At 51.5% G+C, this 17,575-nt stretch overlaps 1 protein-coding gene across 5 annotated transcripts in view; it reads left to right on the plus strand.

Moving 5' to 3' along the window:
* Positions 1 to 17,575, plus strand: part of arrb1 (arrestin, beta 1) — a 148,012-nt gene that overhangs the window by 128,027 nt on the left and 2,410 nt on the right. For 4 of the 5 annotated variants that reach the window (XM_038818753.1, XM_038818752.1, XM_038818756.1 and 1 more), the window contains 5 exons: positions 409 to 481; positions 6,522 to 6,659; positions 8,449 to 8,532; positions 10,452 to 10,475; positions 15,939 to 16,009. In XM_038818753.1, the coding sequence (XP_038674681.1) occupies positions 409 to 481; positions 6,522 to 6,659; positions 8,449 to 8,532; positions 10,452 to 10,475; positions 15,939 to 16,009 (390 nt within the window). The remainder of the gene's footprint in view (positions 1 to 408; positions 482 to 6,521; positions 6,660 to 8,448; positions 8,533 to 10,451; positions 10,476 to 15,938; positions 16,010 to 17,575) is intronic. The other variant, XM_038818754.1, reaches the window with a different exon arrangement.

Raw genomic sequence — 17,575 nt, forward strand, 5'->3', positions numbered from 1 at the left:
TTTGAAATAAACCTGTTGGACTTTAACCTGGTGTTGTCAGACTTCTTACTGCGCTCACCCCAGCCCAACGCCGGCATCTCCACATGATGTTTATTTTGTGTGACGCCAATAATCAAGAAGGCTACAGTTGGAAGTGAAAGATGGGGTTGAGCCACGGGCCCTTCCTTTCCATGACAGCAGTGTGCCAGCACGCAGAGCCTTGAAGTGCAACTCGAGGATTGAGACATTCCGGGAATGCGTCTATCTAATCAATGCCTGTGAAATCTGGCCAGGGTTAGCACTGGAAATGAGGGCAAACTCGAGACAAGCAAATCACACGTCAGGAGGGATTAAGTCCAGGAGCCGGCGTCAGGTTACTTGATCACCCAAAGCTGCCACTTTCTCAAACATGCACCTCTTGTTTTACAGTTCGTCAGTACGCCGACATCTGCCTGTTTAACACAGCCCAGTACAAGTGCCCAGTCGCCACAACAGAAGCAGAGTGAGTACAACTCTGTCAGCCTTTGCAATCATAGAATCATGGGAACTTATAGAACAGAAGGAGGCCGTTTGGCGCATCATGTCTGTACTGGCTCTGTGGAAAAGCAATTGTGCTGAGTCCAGTCCCCCTGCTTCTTGTCTCTAAAAGGTCCATCTCCCTCTTCAAATTATTTATGGAATCTGCTTCCAGCACCCTTTCAGATCAAAACATTTCTCCTTGTGGTATTCAATGGTTCAATCATTCTGTGTTTGATCATATGTACCTGGTAATTAATCTATGCTCACTATGCTTGATTGGTCAAGCCTGGGTGTTGACTTGGAGCAAATTAAATCGACACCACAAAGCTAAGCTGGGAGTATGGCGTAGCCATTTTAAAGCGTTGAATAACGTCCCTGCACACTTAGAAATTAGTGCCAGAAACTAGGCGTTTCTCAGGGAAATTAAACAGCAAATACACAACACCCCTCATCTCCTTCTTAATCTTTTCCCAATGATTTTTAAATCCAGGACTTTGTCTTATCGGCTCAGTCACTGGAAACCTGGGGCGGAATTCTCCGCTTCCGCGAAAAATCGGGAAGGCCGCCGTGAACTCGGCCGAGTTTCACGACGGCCTCGGAGGCTGCTCCTCTCACCTTATTCACCCCCACCCGGGGGGCTAGGAGCGGCCCTCCGTAACTCTCAGCTGCCGGGCCTTGACGCTTGTGTCAAGGCGGCACGCCAAGAATGACACGGCTGGCGCGCCGAGAATGATGCGGCCGGCGCGCCTAAGTGACGTCAGCTGCGCATGCGCAGGTTGGCCGGCTCCAACCCGCGCATGCGCGGCTGACGTCACGACGGCTGACGGCTCAAACCCGCGCATGCGCGGTTGCCGTCTTCCCCTCCGCTGCCCCGCAAGATGTGGCGGCTTGATCTTGCGGGGCGGCAGAGGGGAAAGAATGCGTCCCTTTGAGACGCCGGCCCGACGATCGGTGGGCACCGATCGCGGGCCAGTCCCCTCCCGAGCACGGCCGTGGTGCTCACTCCCCTTTCCGCCCCCCACAATCTTCAAACCAGCTTTTGGCACCATGTTCACGTCGGCAGCGACCAGGTGTGGTTGCCGCCGTCGCGAACGGCAGGCCACTCGGCCCATCCAGGTCGGAGAATCGGCGGTCACCGGGAAAAACGGCGAGCGGCGATTCTTCCGAGCGGGGGGTGGGAGAATCGCGGGGGGGCGCCAGGGGGAGGGGTCGTGAGTCGCCTGGCCCTCCCGCAATTCTCCCACCTGGCGTGGGGAGCGGAGAATCGTGCCCCATCTCTGCCAAAATTCAGATCTTCTTGGGCACAGTCCGAACTTTCTCCCTATAACTGAAGTCACTCATCCCGGGATACTTGGGAACACCACCAGTTGGAGGTCCCCCTCCAAACCACTGACCGTCCCAACTTGGAAATATATCGTCGTTTCTTCACCGTTGCTGGGTCAAAATCCTGGAACTCCCTCCCTAACAGCACAGTGGGTGTACCTGCACCACGTGGACTGCAGCGGTTCAAGAAGGCAGCTCACCACCACCTTCTCAAGGGGCAATTAGGGATGGGCAACAAATGCAACAATGCTCATGTCCCGTAAATGATTTTTTAAAAAATCGTGATAAATATCCCCTGTTCCCCTTTTTTAAGATCTTTACAACATTCCCACAAAATTTCCCACAATATTCTGGCAGCATTGCTGAACCCTGTCCTGAATCTCACCAAGTTCAGTTCGCCCATCGCCGCTCTGCCCAGTTCACCCATCGCCCCTCTGCCCAGTTCACCCATCGCCCCTCTGCCCAGTTCACCCATCGCCCCTCTGCCCAGTTCACCCATCGCCCCTCTGCCCAGTTTGCCCATCGCCCCTCTGCCTAGTTCACCCATCGCCCCTTCACCCAGTTCACCCATCGCCCCTCTGCCCAGTTCACCCATCGCCCCTCCGTCCAGTTCACCCATTGCCCCTCTGCCCAGTTCACCCATCGCCCCTCCGTCCAGTTCACCCATCGCCCCTCTGCCTAGTTCACCCATCGCCCCTCTGCCCAGTTCACCCATCGCCCCTCTGCCCAGTTCACCCATTGCCCCTCTGCCCAGTTCACCCATCACCCCTCTGCCCAGTTCACCCATCACCCCTCTGCCCAGTTCACCCATCACCCCTCTGCCCAGTTCACCCATCGCCCCTCTGCCCAGTTCGCCCATCGCCCCTCTGCCCAGTTCACCCATCGCCCCTCTGCCCAGTTCACCCATCACCCCTCTGCCCAGTTCACCCATCACCCCTCTGCCCAGTTCACCCATCGCCCCTCTGCCCAGTTCGCCCATCGCCCCTCTGCCCAGTTCACCCATCGCCCCTCCGCCCAGTTCACCCATCGCCCCTCTGCCCAGTTCGCCCATCGCCCCTCTGCCCAGTTCACCCATCGCCCCTCTGCCCAGTTCACCCATCGCCCCTCTGCCCAGTTTACCCATTGCCCCTCTGCCCAGTTCACCCATCGCCTCTCTGCTCGCTGACCCACAAGGGCTCTTGATTACGGAACGCCTTGCTTTTACAAAAAAATTCCCATCCTTCTTTTCAGATCCCTCTACTGCCTCGCCACCCCGCCTCCACCCCCCATCCCCACCCCTCGTCGATGCCTTCCCTTCATCTCTGTAACCTCCACCAACCCACAGCTCTCCAAGATCTTTGCTCCCCTCCAGTGGCGCAGTGCAATGGAGTGTGTTGGACTAAGTCCCATGAAGGGTTCACCGTAACTGTCTGTGAGGTCAGAGAAGGATGTGTCAGAGGGTCTGGAAGAAAGCAGCAGGGAAATAGTTAATGTAAGGAAAGTAATCTTATACCTGTAAACATGTCACAAGAAAGTTAGAGTGTTTGCAGCTGGAAGTCTATGGGAGTTATTGAAATCCAACCACGCAATGATATAACTTTCACATCCCCGGTTTGAATCTCTCCCTCGTTGGCGTCCGTGTCTTCAGCTGGCTGAGCACTAAACTCAGGAATTCTCTCCCTAAATTTCTTCACTCTTCCTTGTGGTAGTCACCACTGATGTATATATTGTATGTATAGGATGTCGATATAGGTGCTTTATGGTCAGGCCCCTGTACTACAGGTAGATCCCTAACTACTGGCTCCACCCAGTAGGCGGAGTATAAATATGTGTGCTCCCCGTACAGCAGCCATTTTGTAAGCTGCTGTAGGAGGCCACGCATCTCAGTGTAATAAAGCCTCGATTACATCCTACTCTCGTCTTTGCGTCTTTGATAGTGCATCGTTCCTAAAAGCTACCCCTGTGGCCACGATCCTGATCACCAGTCCTCACGGTTCCTAATGACTCAATGTCAAAGTTTGTTTGATAATCGGGCCTGTGCCTATTTGGGATTTTCCCGCCTCCCATCATATACTGTGACCTGCTGTGGGAGATGGACATTCAGCGGGTCGGGATGATGCCGGTGGTGGGCAGGGCTGGAAAATCCCACCCTGTGTCTGAGGAGCTGTGTGAATTCAAGCTGTTGCTCTCGTTGAATGAATTGAGCTGCGGAGGGCGATAGAGTCACTCGGCCTGGAAGCATTCCCGAGTCGAAAGGTCACAGACTCAAGTCTCCCTTGAGAGGCTGAAGCACAGAAATCTAGGCTGACTCTCCAGTGCACCACTGAAGGAGAGGGGCTCTGTCAGAGATCCGTGGATCGACATACCCGAATCAGGAAAGATTTCCGTAGCGCCAGATTAGCCAGGTGTTTCCTGGTGCTCAGAGCTATCAACGCCCATCCAGCTAGATCAGGGGCTTCACCAGGGAACGCGCTGCCGAGGCCGCACTTGGCCCCATTTTCGGCAGCGAGAGATTGCGACGCCATTTTTAAATGGTGTCCCAATCTCTTGAGTCCCCAATGGGACCCGCGAGCACCCCCTAAGCCACAACTCACTATAGGGGGGGAGGGGTCCCGGGGGGGGGGGGGGGGGGGGGGGGGGTCCCTCGCACCCCCCCTGCCCTCCCGCATACCCGTGCAGAGCACCCCTTGGCCCGATCACTGCCTCACAAAAAGTGCCAGCCTGGTACCCTGGCAGTGTCCCTGCCAACTGACAGTGTCACTCGAGCACCATGGACAGAGAGCGAGCACATGGGGGCGTCCGATCCGCTGGGAGACCCCCACGACTGCCAGGTCCCCGTTTGCGGGGACGAGTACTGAACGCCGCTCACCAGATGTCTCCGATGGTATAGATACCAACACCTGGGTTAATTCAGGGAACTGGATGAGACTGGCTGTCCCGCTCTAATATGCAGATTTGCCAAAAAGTGATCCTGCCCACGGTGGGTGGGATTCACATCACAACATCTCGCGAGATAGCATTAGATTTCGCGAGGAGTAGCGGGCCGGGTATATTCCGGGAACGTGATCTCTCGGCATCTACCAGCCTTGATGAGCCGCGGAGCGCTGACCTTCAGGTGAATAATGGCCGGTAGATTGCGACCTCTATCCTTTCGATGAGATATTAAACCTTCATCTGCCTTCTTGGGTACACTTAAAAGATCTTACAATGTTCTTTTGAAGGAGAGAAGATTAGGGGCTGGTTTAGCACCCTGGTCTAAATCGCTGGCTTTGAAAGCAGACCAAGGCAGGCCAGCAGCACGGTTCAATTCCTGTTCCAGCCTCCCCAAACAGGCACCAGAATGTGGCGACTAGGGGCTTTTCACAGTAACTTCATTTGAAACCTACTCGTGACAATGAGCCATTTTCATTTCATTTCATTTTCGCGAGTTCTCGCTGATGTCCAATATTAATCAAAATAACTAATCAGATCAATTGCTGTTTGTGGGAGATTGCTGTGAGCGAATTGGCTTCCTCATTTCCTACCTTTCAGCGGTGGCTCATTTTGAAGGTACTTTATTGGTTGTAAAATGATTTGGGTTGTACCAAGGTCATGAAAAGTGATATATAAATGCAATTTCTTGAATATCACTGAAAAGAGAGACATGTTGCCAACTTTCATTCATCTGGACAAATGCAAAAATGCCAAATTTCAAACAATCACAACAACGTATCCTACAGGAGAAAAGGATACTGATGGGTTGGCAAGTCAATTTCAATTGGCTGTGGCATTGCCTTGGAGAAAGCATTGGGGATCTATTTGTTCCCCAAACTCCCGGGTAACTCAAAAAAATTGCAAGGATTGAACATATTCCTTTCGTTTGCAAGTGGGTCCCCCGTATCTGAATGTATGTCGCCTCTAGCAACAGTTAATCTTTGTTTGTTGCCGCTGACTTTGTTGACCCATTGATGTGTCAGGTGATCAATGAGGGGAGTGAAAGGTCATGTGATGATACCAGCCCCCCCCCCCCCCCCCCCACCCGCCCCGTTGCAACTCAGAGTTGACAATCCAGTTCAGGCACTGGTGTAAGAATGTGGAGTCTGTGAATTCTCCCCACCTTTGGGGGCCAGCCCCGCGCCGGAGCGGTTGCCACCAGAAGACCGGCGCAGAAAACCGGTGCCCCCGGCAGCGGGGCTGGCCGAAAGGCTTTCGCCGGTCCGCGCATGCGCCGGCAGCGACGGCAGCTGGCCGCTGACGTCGCTGCCGGCGCATGCGCGATGTGGGGTTCTCTTCCGCCTCCGCCATGGCGAAGGCCGTGGCGGCCGCGGAAGAACATAGTGCAGCCAGGGCACTGGCCCGGACTCTGAGGGGGGGGGCCCGATCGCGGGCCAGGCCATCGTTGGGGCACCCCCCCTGGGGTTCGATCGCCCCCCGCCCCCCCCCAGGACCCCGGGGGCCCGCTCGCGCCGCTGAGCCCGCCGTTCCAGAGGTGGTTTAAACCTCGGCGGCGGGAGAGGCCTCCCAGCGGCGGGACTTCGGCCCATCCGGGCCGGAGAATCACCGCAGGGGCCTCTCCGATCGGAGTGGTGAGATTCCCGCCACCGCCACTTCCCGGGTGGCGGAGAATCTCTGCCACAGCGGGGGCGGGATTTTAGGCGCCCCCAGGCGATTCTCCGACCCTGCTGGGGGTCGGAGAATTTCGCCCCTTCTCTCTGTCTCTCACTCTCTCTCTCTGTTTCCAGTGACATTGTGGCTCCAAGTTCGACGTTCTGCAAAGTGTACACGCTGACGCCGTACCTGGTCAATAACCGAGAGAAACGTGGCTTGGCTCTGGACGGGAAACTCAAGCATGAGGACACGAACCTGGCGTCCAGCACCCTGTAAGCACACTCGACATTTGTAAAGTTTTTAAGCATCTAGTAACTCACCCCCTGACACCCCAAAGCCTGTCCACAAGTCAGGAGTGTGATGGAATACTCTCCACTTGCCTGGATGAGTGCAGCTCCGACAACACTCAGGATGTGGAGATGCTGGCGTTGGACTGGGGTGGGCAGAGTAAGAAGTCTTACAACACCAGGTTAAAGTCCAACAGCTTTGTTTCAAACCACTAGCTTTCGGAGCACTGCTCCTTCCTCAGGTGATTCTCCGATAGCTAGTGATTCGAAACAAACCTGTTGGACTTTAACCTGGTGTTGTATGACTTCTTACTGTGAACACTCAAGAAGCTCAACACCATCCAGGGCAAAGCAACCCACTTGATTGACACCCCTTCCGAAAATATTCACTCCCTCCAGCAGCGGCACACTGTTAGTTCACTGTTGCTGGGTCAAAATCCTGGAACTAGGGTGGCACAGTGGCACAGTGGTTAGCAGTGCTGCCTCACAGAGCCAGGGTCCCAGGTTCAATTCCCGGCTTGGGTCACTGTCTGTGCGGAGTCTGCACGTTCTCCCCGTTTCTGCGTGGGTTTCCTCCGGGCGCTCTGGTTTCCTCCCACAGTCCAAAGATGTGCAGGTCAGTTGGATTCACCATGCTAAATTGCCCCTCAGTGTCCAAGGGTGTGTAGGTTAGGTGGGGTTACAGGGATCAAGGGTGCTATTTCAGAGGGTGGGTGCAGACTCAGTGGGCCGAATGGAATTTTATGATCGAACTCATTCGCTAACAGCACTGTGAGTGTACCGACACAGCATGGGCTGCAGCGGTTCAAGAGGGCAGCTCATCACCACCTTCTGAAGGACAAGTCGGGATGGGTAATAAATGCTGGTCCATCTTTAATCTCAGTCTTGAAAATTTCAAATGACCCCCCCCCCCCCCCCCCCCCCCCTCCCTGCTCCCACTGTCTTTATGGGATACAATTCCAGATTTCCTTCTGTGGAAAGGTTTTTCCTGATTCACTCCTGAATGCCTAGCCCTAACCTAGACCCTTAGGCTTTTAATACATACAATTGCCCAAAAGGGGCTGGTTTAGCACACTGGGCTAAATCGCTGGCTTTGAAAGCAGACCAAGGCAGGCCAGCACCACGGTTCAATTCCCGTACCAGCCTCCCCGAACAGGCGCCGGAATGTGGCGACCAGGGGCTTTTCACAGTAACTTCATTTGAAGCCTACCCGTGACAATAAGCGATTTTCATTTCATTGCAAGGAGAGATGGAATTTACACTCGCAGCATAAGAGGAATTCCTGTGGTTAAAAATCCATTAATTTAGCTAAACCTGACCTATGACCCATTAGGCCGATTGGAGAAGCGAACAGTGCTACTGAGCTAAAACCAGGCTAGGATGGACTTTCTCAATGGGTAGCACTCCCTCCCCATCCTCACCCACCCCTGGCCTAGAAGACCACAAGTTCAAATCCCACTCCAGACACTCGAGCATAAAATCAAGACTGACACTGGATTGCTGTGGATTCATGTGTTCCCATGAATATGATGACTTGAGGATGTTGGGCTGTATTTAAGAACATCTCTCCACTTTTCAACATTCTCATTTGGAAGCCTAAGGGGCAGGGAAAATGCAGTTATACCCCTTGATGAGCCACCAGTGTTGTTGATCCCATGGATTCCATGCAGAGAGAGAGAGATTGTGTCCAATTTCTGCTGCTCCACAATATATTATTGGAGTGAGTCTCGGAGGTGAGATTCCCATTGATATTGACAATGTTCTTTCCCCGCAGATTAAGAGACGGAGCAACTAAGGAGATCCTCGGCATCATGGTCTCTTACAAAGTGAAAGTGAAGTTGGTTGTTTCGAGAGGGGGGTAAGTGCTGAGATTCTGTGTCACAGTGCAGGTTACTGTAACGAGCTGTATCATTGTTGGGGATTGCAGTTAGATTGGTCAGGAAAAGGAGTGTTTGTCAAAGAACCACCAACGAGCACCTTGTGAGGTAAATGGTCCAGTATTCCTTGATGGTTTTAGTCAACGTTTCCTCTTCCCAATGTGCTATTGTACCCAAGGCTTTATCTCTAAACTATTCTGAATAAACGTGCCTCAGTAAAATGACAATGGCGACTGCTGGAGTTTGCCTCAGTGAACCAGGCCTATTAACTGAAGCAGAGAGAGGTATGGAAATGTACATTGGATGTGGGCAGAGACGTGGGTGGTGAAGATTGCTGATATCTCACTGACCCATTGAATCTATCACCAACCCATAAAATCCATCACTGACCAATAGAATCCATCACTGTCCAATAGAGTTCACCACTGACCAATAGAGTACATCATTGACCAATAGAATTCATCAATGACCAATAGAGTTCATCACTGACCAATAGATTCATCACTGACCAATAGAGTCCATCACTGCCCCTTCAGAGTGGATTTTACGGCCTCTGGGAGGCTGAGGGAGGTTGAACAGGGAGCGAGTGGTTTGCTTGCTCTCGCCCCACCACCTCAGATTGGTGAATCAAATGTTGGACCAACTGGAGGGAGGATAGCCAATCAGCAGTGTCAAAAAGGGACTCTGCTCCTAATCAGGAGTCTAGGCCTGGGTGTCGGGCGGGAGAGGGGGTAGGCCAGAATTCAGCCTCAACCACCAATTTAAATGCTCCCCCACACCCCGACCTCCTCACACTATCACTGGTTCCTTATTTTTTAAGGAAGCCCAAAAACAATGAATAAATAAAAGTCTACAAAATACACTGACACTCCACCTGCACCAGCCCAACCTGCTGTGACACACAGCCATGATCCTAGTGGAAGCCCCTTTCTCCCACCATCGTGCTGCCCCCTGGTGTAAATCGCTCCCAAATGCTCTCCTGTCCAACCACTGGGAAATGATCTGGCAGCAGAAAATTAAACAAGGTCAATTGTTCGACCGTTGCTTTTTATAAGATGGCAGATGGGCTTCCGATTTTGGTACATGCAGGGTGGAGGGAAGGGGCGGGGAGGGGGCGGGGGGGGCACAGTGGCTGCGCCAAATTTGGGGTCGTGAAATCCAGCCCATAGAGTCCATCACTGAGCTCTAGAGTTGCTCCTAACCCTTAGAGATGCCCCTGCCCCATCACTGAGCCTCAGAATCCCTCCCATGGAATAACCATCCCGGGCGTTCAACCTCGTCACATTCGCCATTGACTCATTTTACCATCAGCTTGCTAATAGCTCAGCTCTGAGCTTGGCCTACACAGTGGCTGCAGGACCTGTCACCACCACGGGAGATCATAAAAAGTGCTTCACAGACAATTTGAGGTGTGGGAAACCCAGCAATCAGTTTGCACAGCGCAGTGTACTGGCGTGGGAAATGTGATAATTACCACATAATCTGCTCTTAGACATTTTGATCGAGGGATGGGTCAGAATACCAGAATTAACTTTCCAAAACAGTGGATCTTTTCCAGAGTGCACAGGGCCTTCTTTTCGCATCCCGTCTACAAGACAGCACCTCTGACAGTGCGGCACTCTTTCAGTACTGCACTGGGAGAGTCAGCCTGAGTTACAGGCTCCATTTCACAGAAGAGGAAGAGGAATCAACGACCTTCGGACTCGAAGGCCCCTGAACCGATGCCACCATCGTACTTTAACTTCAGTCGGAGGAGAAGGCTGCGTCAATACTTGAACAATGTTTGATTGTTTTGCTGCCTCTGTTTATATGGGATGTGTTACGTTCACTCACCAAGCTGCTGATTTGCTTATCAAAATCTCTTTCTCTCCCTCTCTCCTGCTCTTTATTTTAATGCTAGCCTTTTGGGAGACCTTGCCACAAGGTAAATGTGAAGCTTTTGACAATCACAGCCCGTCGCTCACTCGCAATTTCACCTCAATGTGCGTTGGCCGTTGTTTACTCTTGCATCTGGCACCACAACTTTAACACATCACTTTCCATGTCAGTGCATGCATTGTGGTCTAGAGAAACAATTGTTGGCTGACCCATGGACGGGCGGGGGATGGGAGGGGGGTGGGGGGTGGTGGATGCTGAGAGAGTGAACACATGATCTGGTGTGAGAATAGAGAGATTCAGAGCAGTAAAACGGATAGTAAAATTCCAATGACACCCAGGGAGCTGGCATAGGGATTTGACTTTGTATTTGAAGGACACCAGGCCAGATTTGTAAAAAGCAGATTTTGTTTGGCTAATCTAATTGAATATTTTGAAGAAGTGACACAATGTGTATTCCTGGCCGCCACATTATAGGAAGGATGTGATTGCGCTGGAGGGGGTGCAGAGGCGATTCACCAGGATGTTGCCTGGGATGGAGCGTTTAAGTTATGAAGAGAGGTTGGATAGGTGTGGTGAATGTAACGTAGTAATTCACACTGTATTTACCAATACCATTGTAAGCGCAGTAGCGTTATCCGACCACTAGGGGGAGTAGCTCTGGGAATGCTCCCCCCCCTTGACTGCTGGATAAATAACCGTGTCCAGAGCCAGCCTGCAGTTCATCGAGAGTTCAACGGGTAACAGGCTGGCTCTGTAGTAAGTAGATTAAAACCACATTTTTAAAAACCATGGGATCAAGTCCATCAGGACTCGCACCCCAACAATATAGGAAGGATGTAAGGACTGGAGTGGGTGCAGAGGTGATTCACCAGGATGTTGCCTGGGATGGAGCGTTTAAGTTATGAAGAGAGGTTGGATAGGCTTGGGTTGTTTTCCGTGGAGCAGAGAAGATTGAGGGGTGACCTCATTGAGGTGTACACGATTCTGAGGGGCCGGGACAGGGTGGATAGGGAGCGGCTGTTCCCCTGAGGTGAAGGGTCAGTTAAGAGGGGGGGCACAAGTTCAAGGTCAGGGGCGGGAGGTTTGGGGGGGATTTGAGGAAAGCTTTTTTTACCCAGAGGGTGGTGACGGTCTGGAACGCACGGCCTGGGAGGGGGGTAGAGGCGGGTTGCCTCACATCCTTTAAAAAGCACCTGGATGGGCACTTGGCACGTCACAACATTCGAGGCTCTGGGCTCTGGGATGAGGGGGGCAGGTCAGGTGTTTTCCATGGATCGGTGTGGACTCGATGGGCAGAGAAACCTCTTCTGGGCTGTATTATTCGGTGATGTTGATGAAGGGAATGTGGGGGATGTTGTCTATTTAGATTTGAAGAATGTGCTTCACAAAGTACCACATAAAAGGCTGGTTCACAAAATTGAAGGTCGTGGAATAGGACGGTCAGTGTCAGCTTGGGTGAAATATTAGCTTGAGGACAGAAAACAGGGAGACAGGTAAATGGTTGTTTTTCAGACTGGACGGTGCTGTTCCTCAAGGGCCTGTGCTAGGACCATTGTCTTTTTATGATTTATATAAATAACCTGGACATTGCAATACAGAGTAAAATTTCAAAACTTGCTAATGATACCAATCGATTACAAGGGGACGTTGATAGACTTGCGGAACAAACAGACAAGTGGCAGATAGAATGTGGTGCATATAGATTTCAGTAAAGCGTTTGATAAGGTTCCCCACGGTAGGCTATTGCAGAAAATACAGAGGCATGGGATTCAGGGTGATTTAGCAGTTTGGATCAGAATTTGGCTAGTTGATAGAAGACAAAGAGTGGTGGTTGATGGGAAATGCTCTGACTGGTGTCCAGTTACTAGTGGTGTGCCACAAGGATCTGTTTTGGGGCCGTTGCTGTTTGTCATTTTTATAAATGACCTGGAGGAGGGCGTAGAAGGATGGGTGAGTAAATTTGCAGATGACACTAAAGTCGGTGGAGTTGTGGACAGTGCAGAAGGATGTTACAAGTTACAGAGGGACATAGATAAGCTGCAGAGCTGGGCTGAGAGGTGGCAAATGGAGTTTAATGCAGAAAAGTGTGAGGTGATTCATTTTGGAAGGAATAACAGAAAGGCAGAGTCCTGGGCTAATGGTAAGATTCTTGGTAGTGTGGACAAGCAGAGAGATCTCAGTGTCCATGTCCATAGATCCCTGGAAGTTGCCACCCAGGTTGAGAGGGTTGTTAAGAAGGCGTACGGTGTGTTAGCTTTTATTGGCAGAGGGATTGAGTTTCGGAGCCTTGAGGTCATGTTGCAGTTGTACAAAACTCTGGTGCGGCCGCATTTGGAGTATTGTGTGCAGTTCTGGTCGCCACATTATAGGAAGGATGTGGAAGCATTGGAAAGGGTACAGAGGAGATTTACAATAATGTTGCCTGGTATGGAGGGAAGATCATATGAGGAAAGGCTGAAGGACTTGAGGCTGTTTTCGTTAGAGAGAAGAAGGTTAAGAGGGGACTTAATTGAGGCATACAAGATGATCAGAGGATTAGATAGGGTGGACAGTGAGAGCCTTTTTCCTCGGATGGTGATGTCCAGCACGAGGGGAGATAGATATAGGACAGATGTCAGAGGTAGGTTCTTTACTCAGAGAGTAGTAAGGGCGTGGAATGCCCTGCCTGCAACAGTAGTGGACTCGCCAACACTAAACGCATTCAAATTGTCATTGGATAGACATATGGACGATAAAGGAATAGTGTAGAGGGACTTTAGAGGGGTTTCACAGGTCGGCACAACATCGAGGGCCGAAGGGCCTGTACTGCGCTGTAATGTTCTGTGTTCTATGTTCTATGTTCTAATTGTGATGCGATGCATTTTGTCAGAAGGGATAGGGAGCAGCAAAATAGATTTAATCACCGAACCATAGAATTTACAGTGCAGAAGGAGGCCATTCAGCCCATCGAGTCTGCACCGGCCCTTACAAAGAACACCCCACTGAAGCCCATATATGTACCCTATCCCCGTAACGCTCACTTAACATTTTTTGGGCACTAAGGGGCAATTTAGCATGGCCAATCCACCTGACCCGCACATCTTTGGACTGTGGGAGGAAACCGGAGCACCCGGAGGAAACCCACGCAGACACGGGGAGGATGTGCAGACTCCGCACAGACAGTGACCCAAGCCGGAATCGAACCTGGGACCCTGGAGCTGTGAAGCAACTGTGCTAACCATTATGCTACCATGCTGCCCACAATGTCACAATTCTAAAGAGTGCGCAGGAACAGAGGAACCTGGGGGTGCGTGTGTATAGAACTTTGAAAGTGTCAGGGCATATTGAGAGAGTGGTTAGCAAAGCATGTGGGACCCTGGACTTCATAAATAAAGATAGGGGTTGGGATTCCCCGACCCTGGGGCTAAGCCTTGACTCCGCTGTAAATGCCTGGCCCCTCAGAGCAGCGTTGCTGCGCCACACAGGGTGCCAGCACGGCACTGGAGCGCTTCATGGAGCTGCAGCTGCTTAAACGGGCGCCAGCGCGGCTGGCCCGGATCTTCGCATGCGCGCCACGGCCGGCGTGAGTCTGCGCATTGGCATGGGCTGCCTTCTCCATGCCGACCCCCGGGCAACATGGCGGAGCCCTACAGGGACCCAGCGCGGAGGAACATGGGCCCCCCCCCCCCCCCGCCCCCCCGGCAACCCGCCGATCGGTAGGCCCCAATCGCGGCCCTGGCCACCATGGAGTCAGATCCCCCCTCCCACACCAGGACGGCCCCCACAGCATGAACGGCGATGTCCCGCCGGGTAGGACTACACGCGACGACGCCAGTGGGACTCGGCCGAACCCGGCGGGCACTGTGCCCGTCGAGCACGGAGAATCGCCAGGGGGCCACGTTGAGCCTGTTTGTATAAGGACTCGGGGGGGGGGGGGGGGGGGCACAGTTTTAAGGCTTTGGGCACGAGACACAGGGGGGAACGTGAGGAAAAACCTTGTTTACACAGCGAGTGGTGATGAGCTGGATCAAGGGGGCTGCTAGAGGAGACGATGAATGATTTCAAAAGAAAATTGGATGGGCTCTTGAGGAAAATAAACCTGTAGAGCTACAGGGATAGAGCGGGGGAATGGGATTGACAAGATTGGTCTACAGGGGGACAGCATGGACCCGATGGGCTGAATGGCCTCCTCTGTGCTGTAAATCACTTTTTGACTTTTTGACAGGCACGTGGACAGCAGTAAATTGAAGGGTGTAGGTTAAGTTAATGTTAGTTTAGCCTGTACTGTGCTGTACTGTTCTATGTTCTATATTCTATAAGATGCAAACCAAAAGCATGCAGGTGCATCAGGCGGTAAAGAAGGGTAATAGTATGTTGACCTTCATAGTGAGAGGATTCAAGTATAGGAGCAGGGATGTCTTGCTGCAATTATACAGGGCCTTGGCGACGCCCTGGAATATTGTGTGCAGTTTTGGTCTCCTTCTCTGAGGAAGGATGTTTTAGCTACAGAGGGAGGGCAGCGAAGGTTTCCCAGAGTGATTCCTGGGATGCAGGACTGGCGTATAAGGAGAGATTGAGTCGGTTAGGATTATACGAAAATGAAAATCGCTTATTGTCACGAGTAGGCTTCAAATGAAGTTACTGTGAAAAGTCCCTAGTCGCCACATTCCAGCGCCTGTTCGGGGAGGCTGTTACGGGAATCGAACCGTGCTGCCAGCTTCCTTGGTCTGCCTTCAAAGCTAGCGATTGGCCCAGTGAGCTAAACCAGCCCCATATTCACTGGAGTTCAGAAGAATGAGGGGGGATCGCATAGAAACCTATAAAATACTGGACAAGGTAGGTGCAGGAAGGATGTTCCTGTTTTGTGGAGGAGTCCAGAACCAGGGGTCACAGTCTGAGGATACGGGGTAAACCATTTAGGACAGAGATGAGGAGACATTTCTTCACCCAGAGAGTGGTCGGCCTGTGGAATTCGCCACCACACAATGTAGTTGAGGCCAAAACATTGTTTACCAGAGTGATTCAGATATAGCTGTTGGGATGCAGGATTCAAAGGGTATGGGGGAAAGCGGGAACAGGTTACTGAGTTGGATGATCAGCCATGATCATCATGAATTGTGGAGCAAGCTCGAAGGGCCGAATGGCCTCATGCTGCTCCTATTTTCTAGGTTTCTAGATCACTTTCTTCCAGTGTTGTATGTCCTCCCTACATTTATCATTACACTTAATATTTTCAAGATTCATTACATGCCAAACATACAACCCGAAGGGTTTTACCCAGATTCCAGCCCCTGATTGGTGGCTGAAAGGTCTCGGACGGTGGCTTTTCCCCATTGCATCTCTGCGGCACCTACCCCATGCACTGCTGTGGGTGCCTACCGCATGCGTTGCTGTGGGCGCCTACCCCATGCGTTGCTGTGGGTGCCTACCGCATGCATTGCTGTGGGGGGGGGGGGGTTTGCGGAATCAGGGAGGACTTTCCAAAAACATACCCATCCACACAATAATCCTGATTCCATCTACCTTTCAGTGACGTGATCCTGGAGCTGCCATTTACCTTGATGCACGCAAAGCCCGAGGAAGAGGCCTTTTACAGAGAAGGTAAGGAGCCTGATACAAACCATCGGGGCCAGAGTGAAACTGTTAAAGCTGCAATCTGCAAATAGAATGCTTTGAGGTGCGCAGCAGCTCCATCAGACGTACAGCAACTTGCATTTCGAAAACGCCTTGGATGCAATAAGACCCCCCATCCCAAGCTGCTTCACACGAGCGGTTATTTACACATACATTGGCTGAACCTCAGAAGGAGATTTGATGAAATAGGGAGAAGAGTTTATACATTCTGTCCCTCCAGCCGACTCCACCATTCAATAGGCTAGTCCACATTCCCTCCCTACTTTCCGTCCTTTAATTCCCTCAGCATCCAGAAATCTATTGATCTCTGCCTTGAATATAAATTGTAAATAGTTGAGGTCCCAGCACTGATCCCTGTGACACACCACGTGTCACACGTTGCCACCCTGAAAATGACCCATTTATGCCTACTCTCCACTTCCTGTTGGCTAACCAATCCTCTATCCATTCCAATATGCTACCCCCTCCACCCTGAACTCTTATTTTGCTGAGTAACCTTTGATGTGACATCTTGGCAAATGCCTTCTGGAAATCTTACAGTACATCCACAGGTTCCCCCTTTATCCATGTTGTTTGTTACTTCCTTCACAATCTCTCATAAATTTGTCAAACATGATTTCTCTTTCACAAAACCATGTTGACTCTGCCTGATTGCATTGATTTTCTAAATGCCCAGCTATAACCTCCTTAATAACAAATTCCAGTCGTTTCCCCCCGTGACAGATGTTAAGCTAACTGGCTTGAGGTTTCCTGCTTTCTGACACCCTCCTTTCTTGAACAGAGGAATCACTTTCACTATTTCAATGGACGCGCCAACACTAAACGCATTCAAATGGTCATTGGATAGGCATATGGACGATAAGGGAATAGTGTAGATGGGCTTTAGAGGGGTTTCACAGGTCGGTGCAACATCGAGGGCCGAAGGGCCTGTACTGCGCTGTAATGTTCTACATTCTATGTTCTATTTGCCAATCTGATAGGACATTTCTAGAATCTAGAGAATGTTGGAGAATTACAACTAACACATCCACTATCCCATCAGCCACTTCTATTAAGACTACAGGGTGAAGTCCATCAGAACGTGGAGAGTTGTTCTGAAGAACAGTCAAACGGACTCAAAACGTTTCTCGCTCCATAGATGCTGCTAGACCTGCTGGATATTTCCGGAACTTTCTGTTTTTATTCAGAACCTGGGGACTTGTCACCTTTGAAGTTCTGATAACCTCCTCAGTCCCCTTTCCCTAGTGTGCTGAGGAAAGAGCATCGGGCGAGCGATGGAGGAAGGGTGTTGGGAGAATGGCGGAGCAAAGGTGGTAGGTGGGGGATAAGAGGGAGGGAGGGGGAGCATCAGGGGTGTCGGGGGGAAAGAGGGGGAACTTGTGCAAAAGGGAGTGGGAGGGAGATTGGGGGAGGATGAGCAAGGGGAGGAAGGGGGAAGGGCTAGAGGTGGAAATGTAATGACTGCTAGTGGTCTTCTCCAGCAATAATAAGAATAAGAAAATCTACACAGGATGACCAGCAAACTTGGTGCTG

This window comes from Scyliorhinus canicula, chromosome 14 (assembly GCF_902713615.1).
Source record: "Scyliorhinus canicula chromosome 14, sScyCan1.1, whole genome shotgun sequence".
NCBI lineage: Eukaryota > Metazoa > Chordata > Chondrichthyes > Carcharhiniformes > Scyliorhinidae > Scyliorhinus > Scyliorhinus canicula.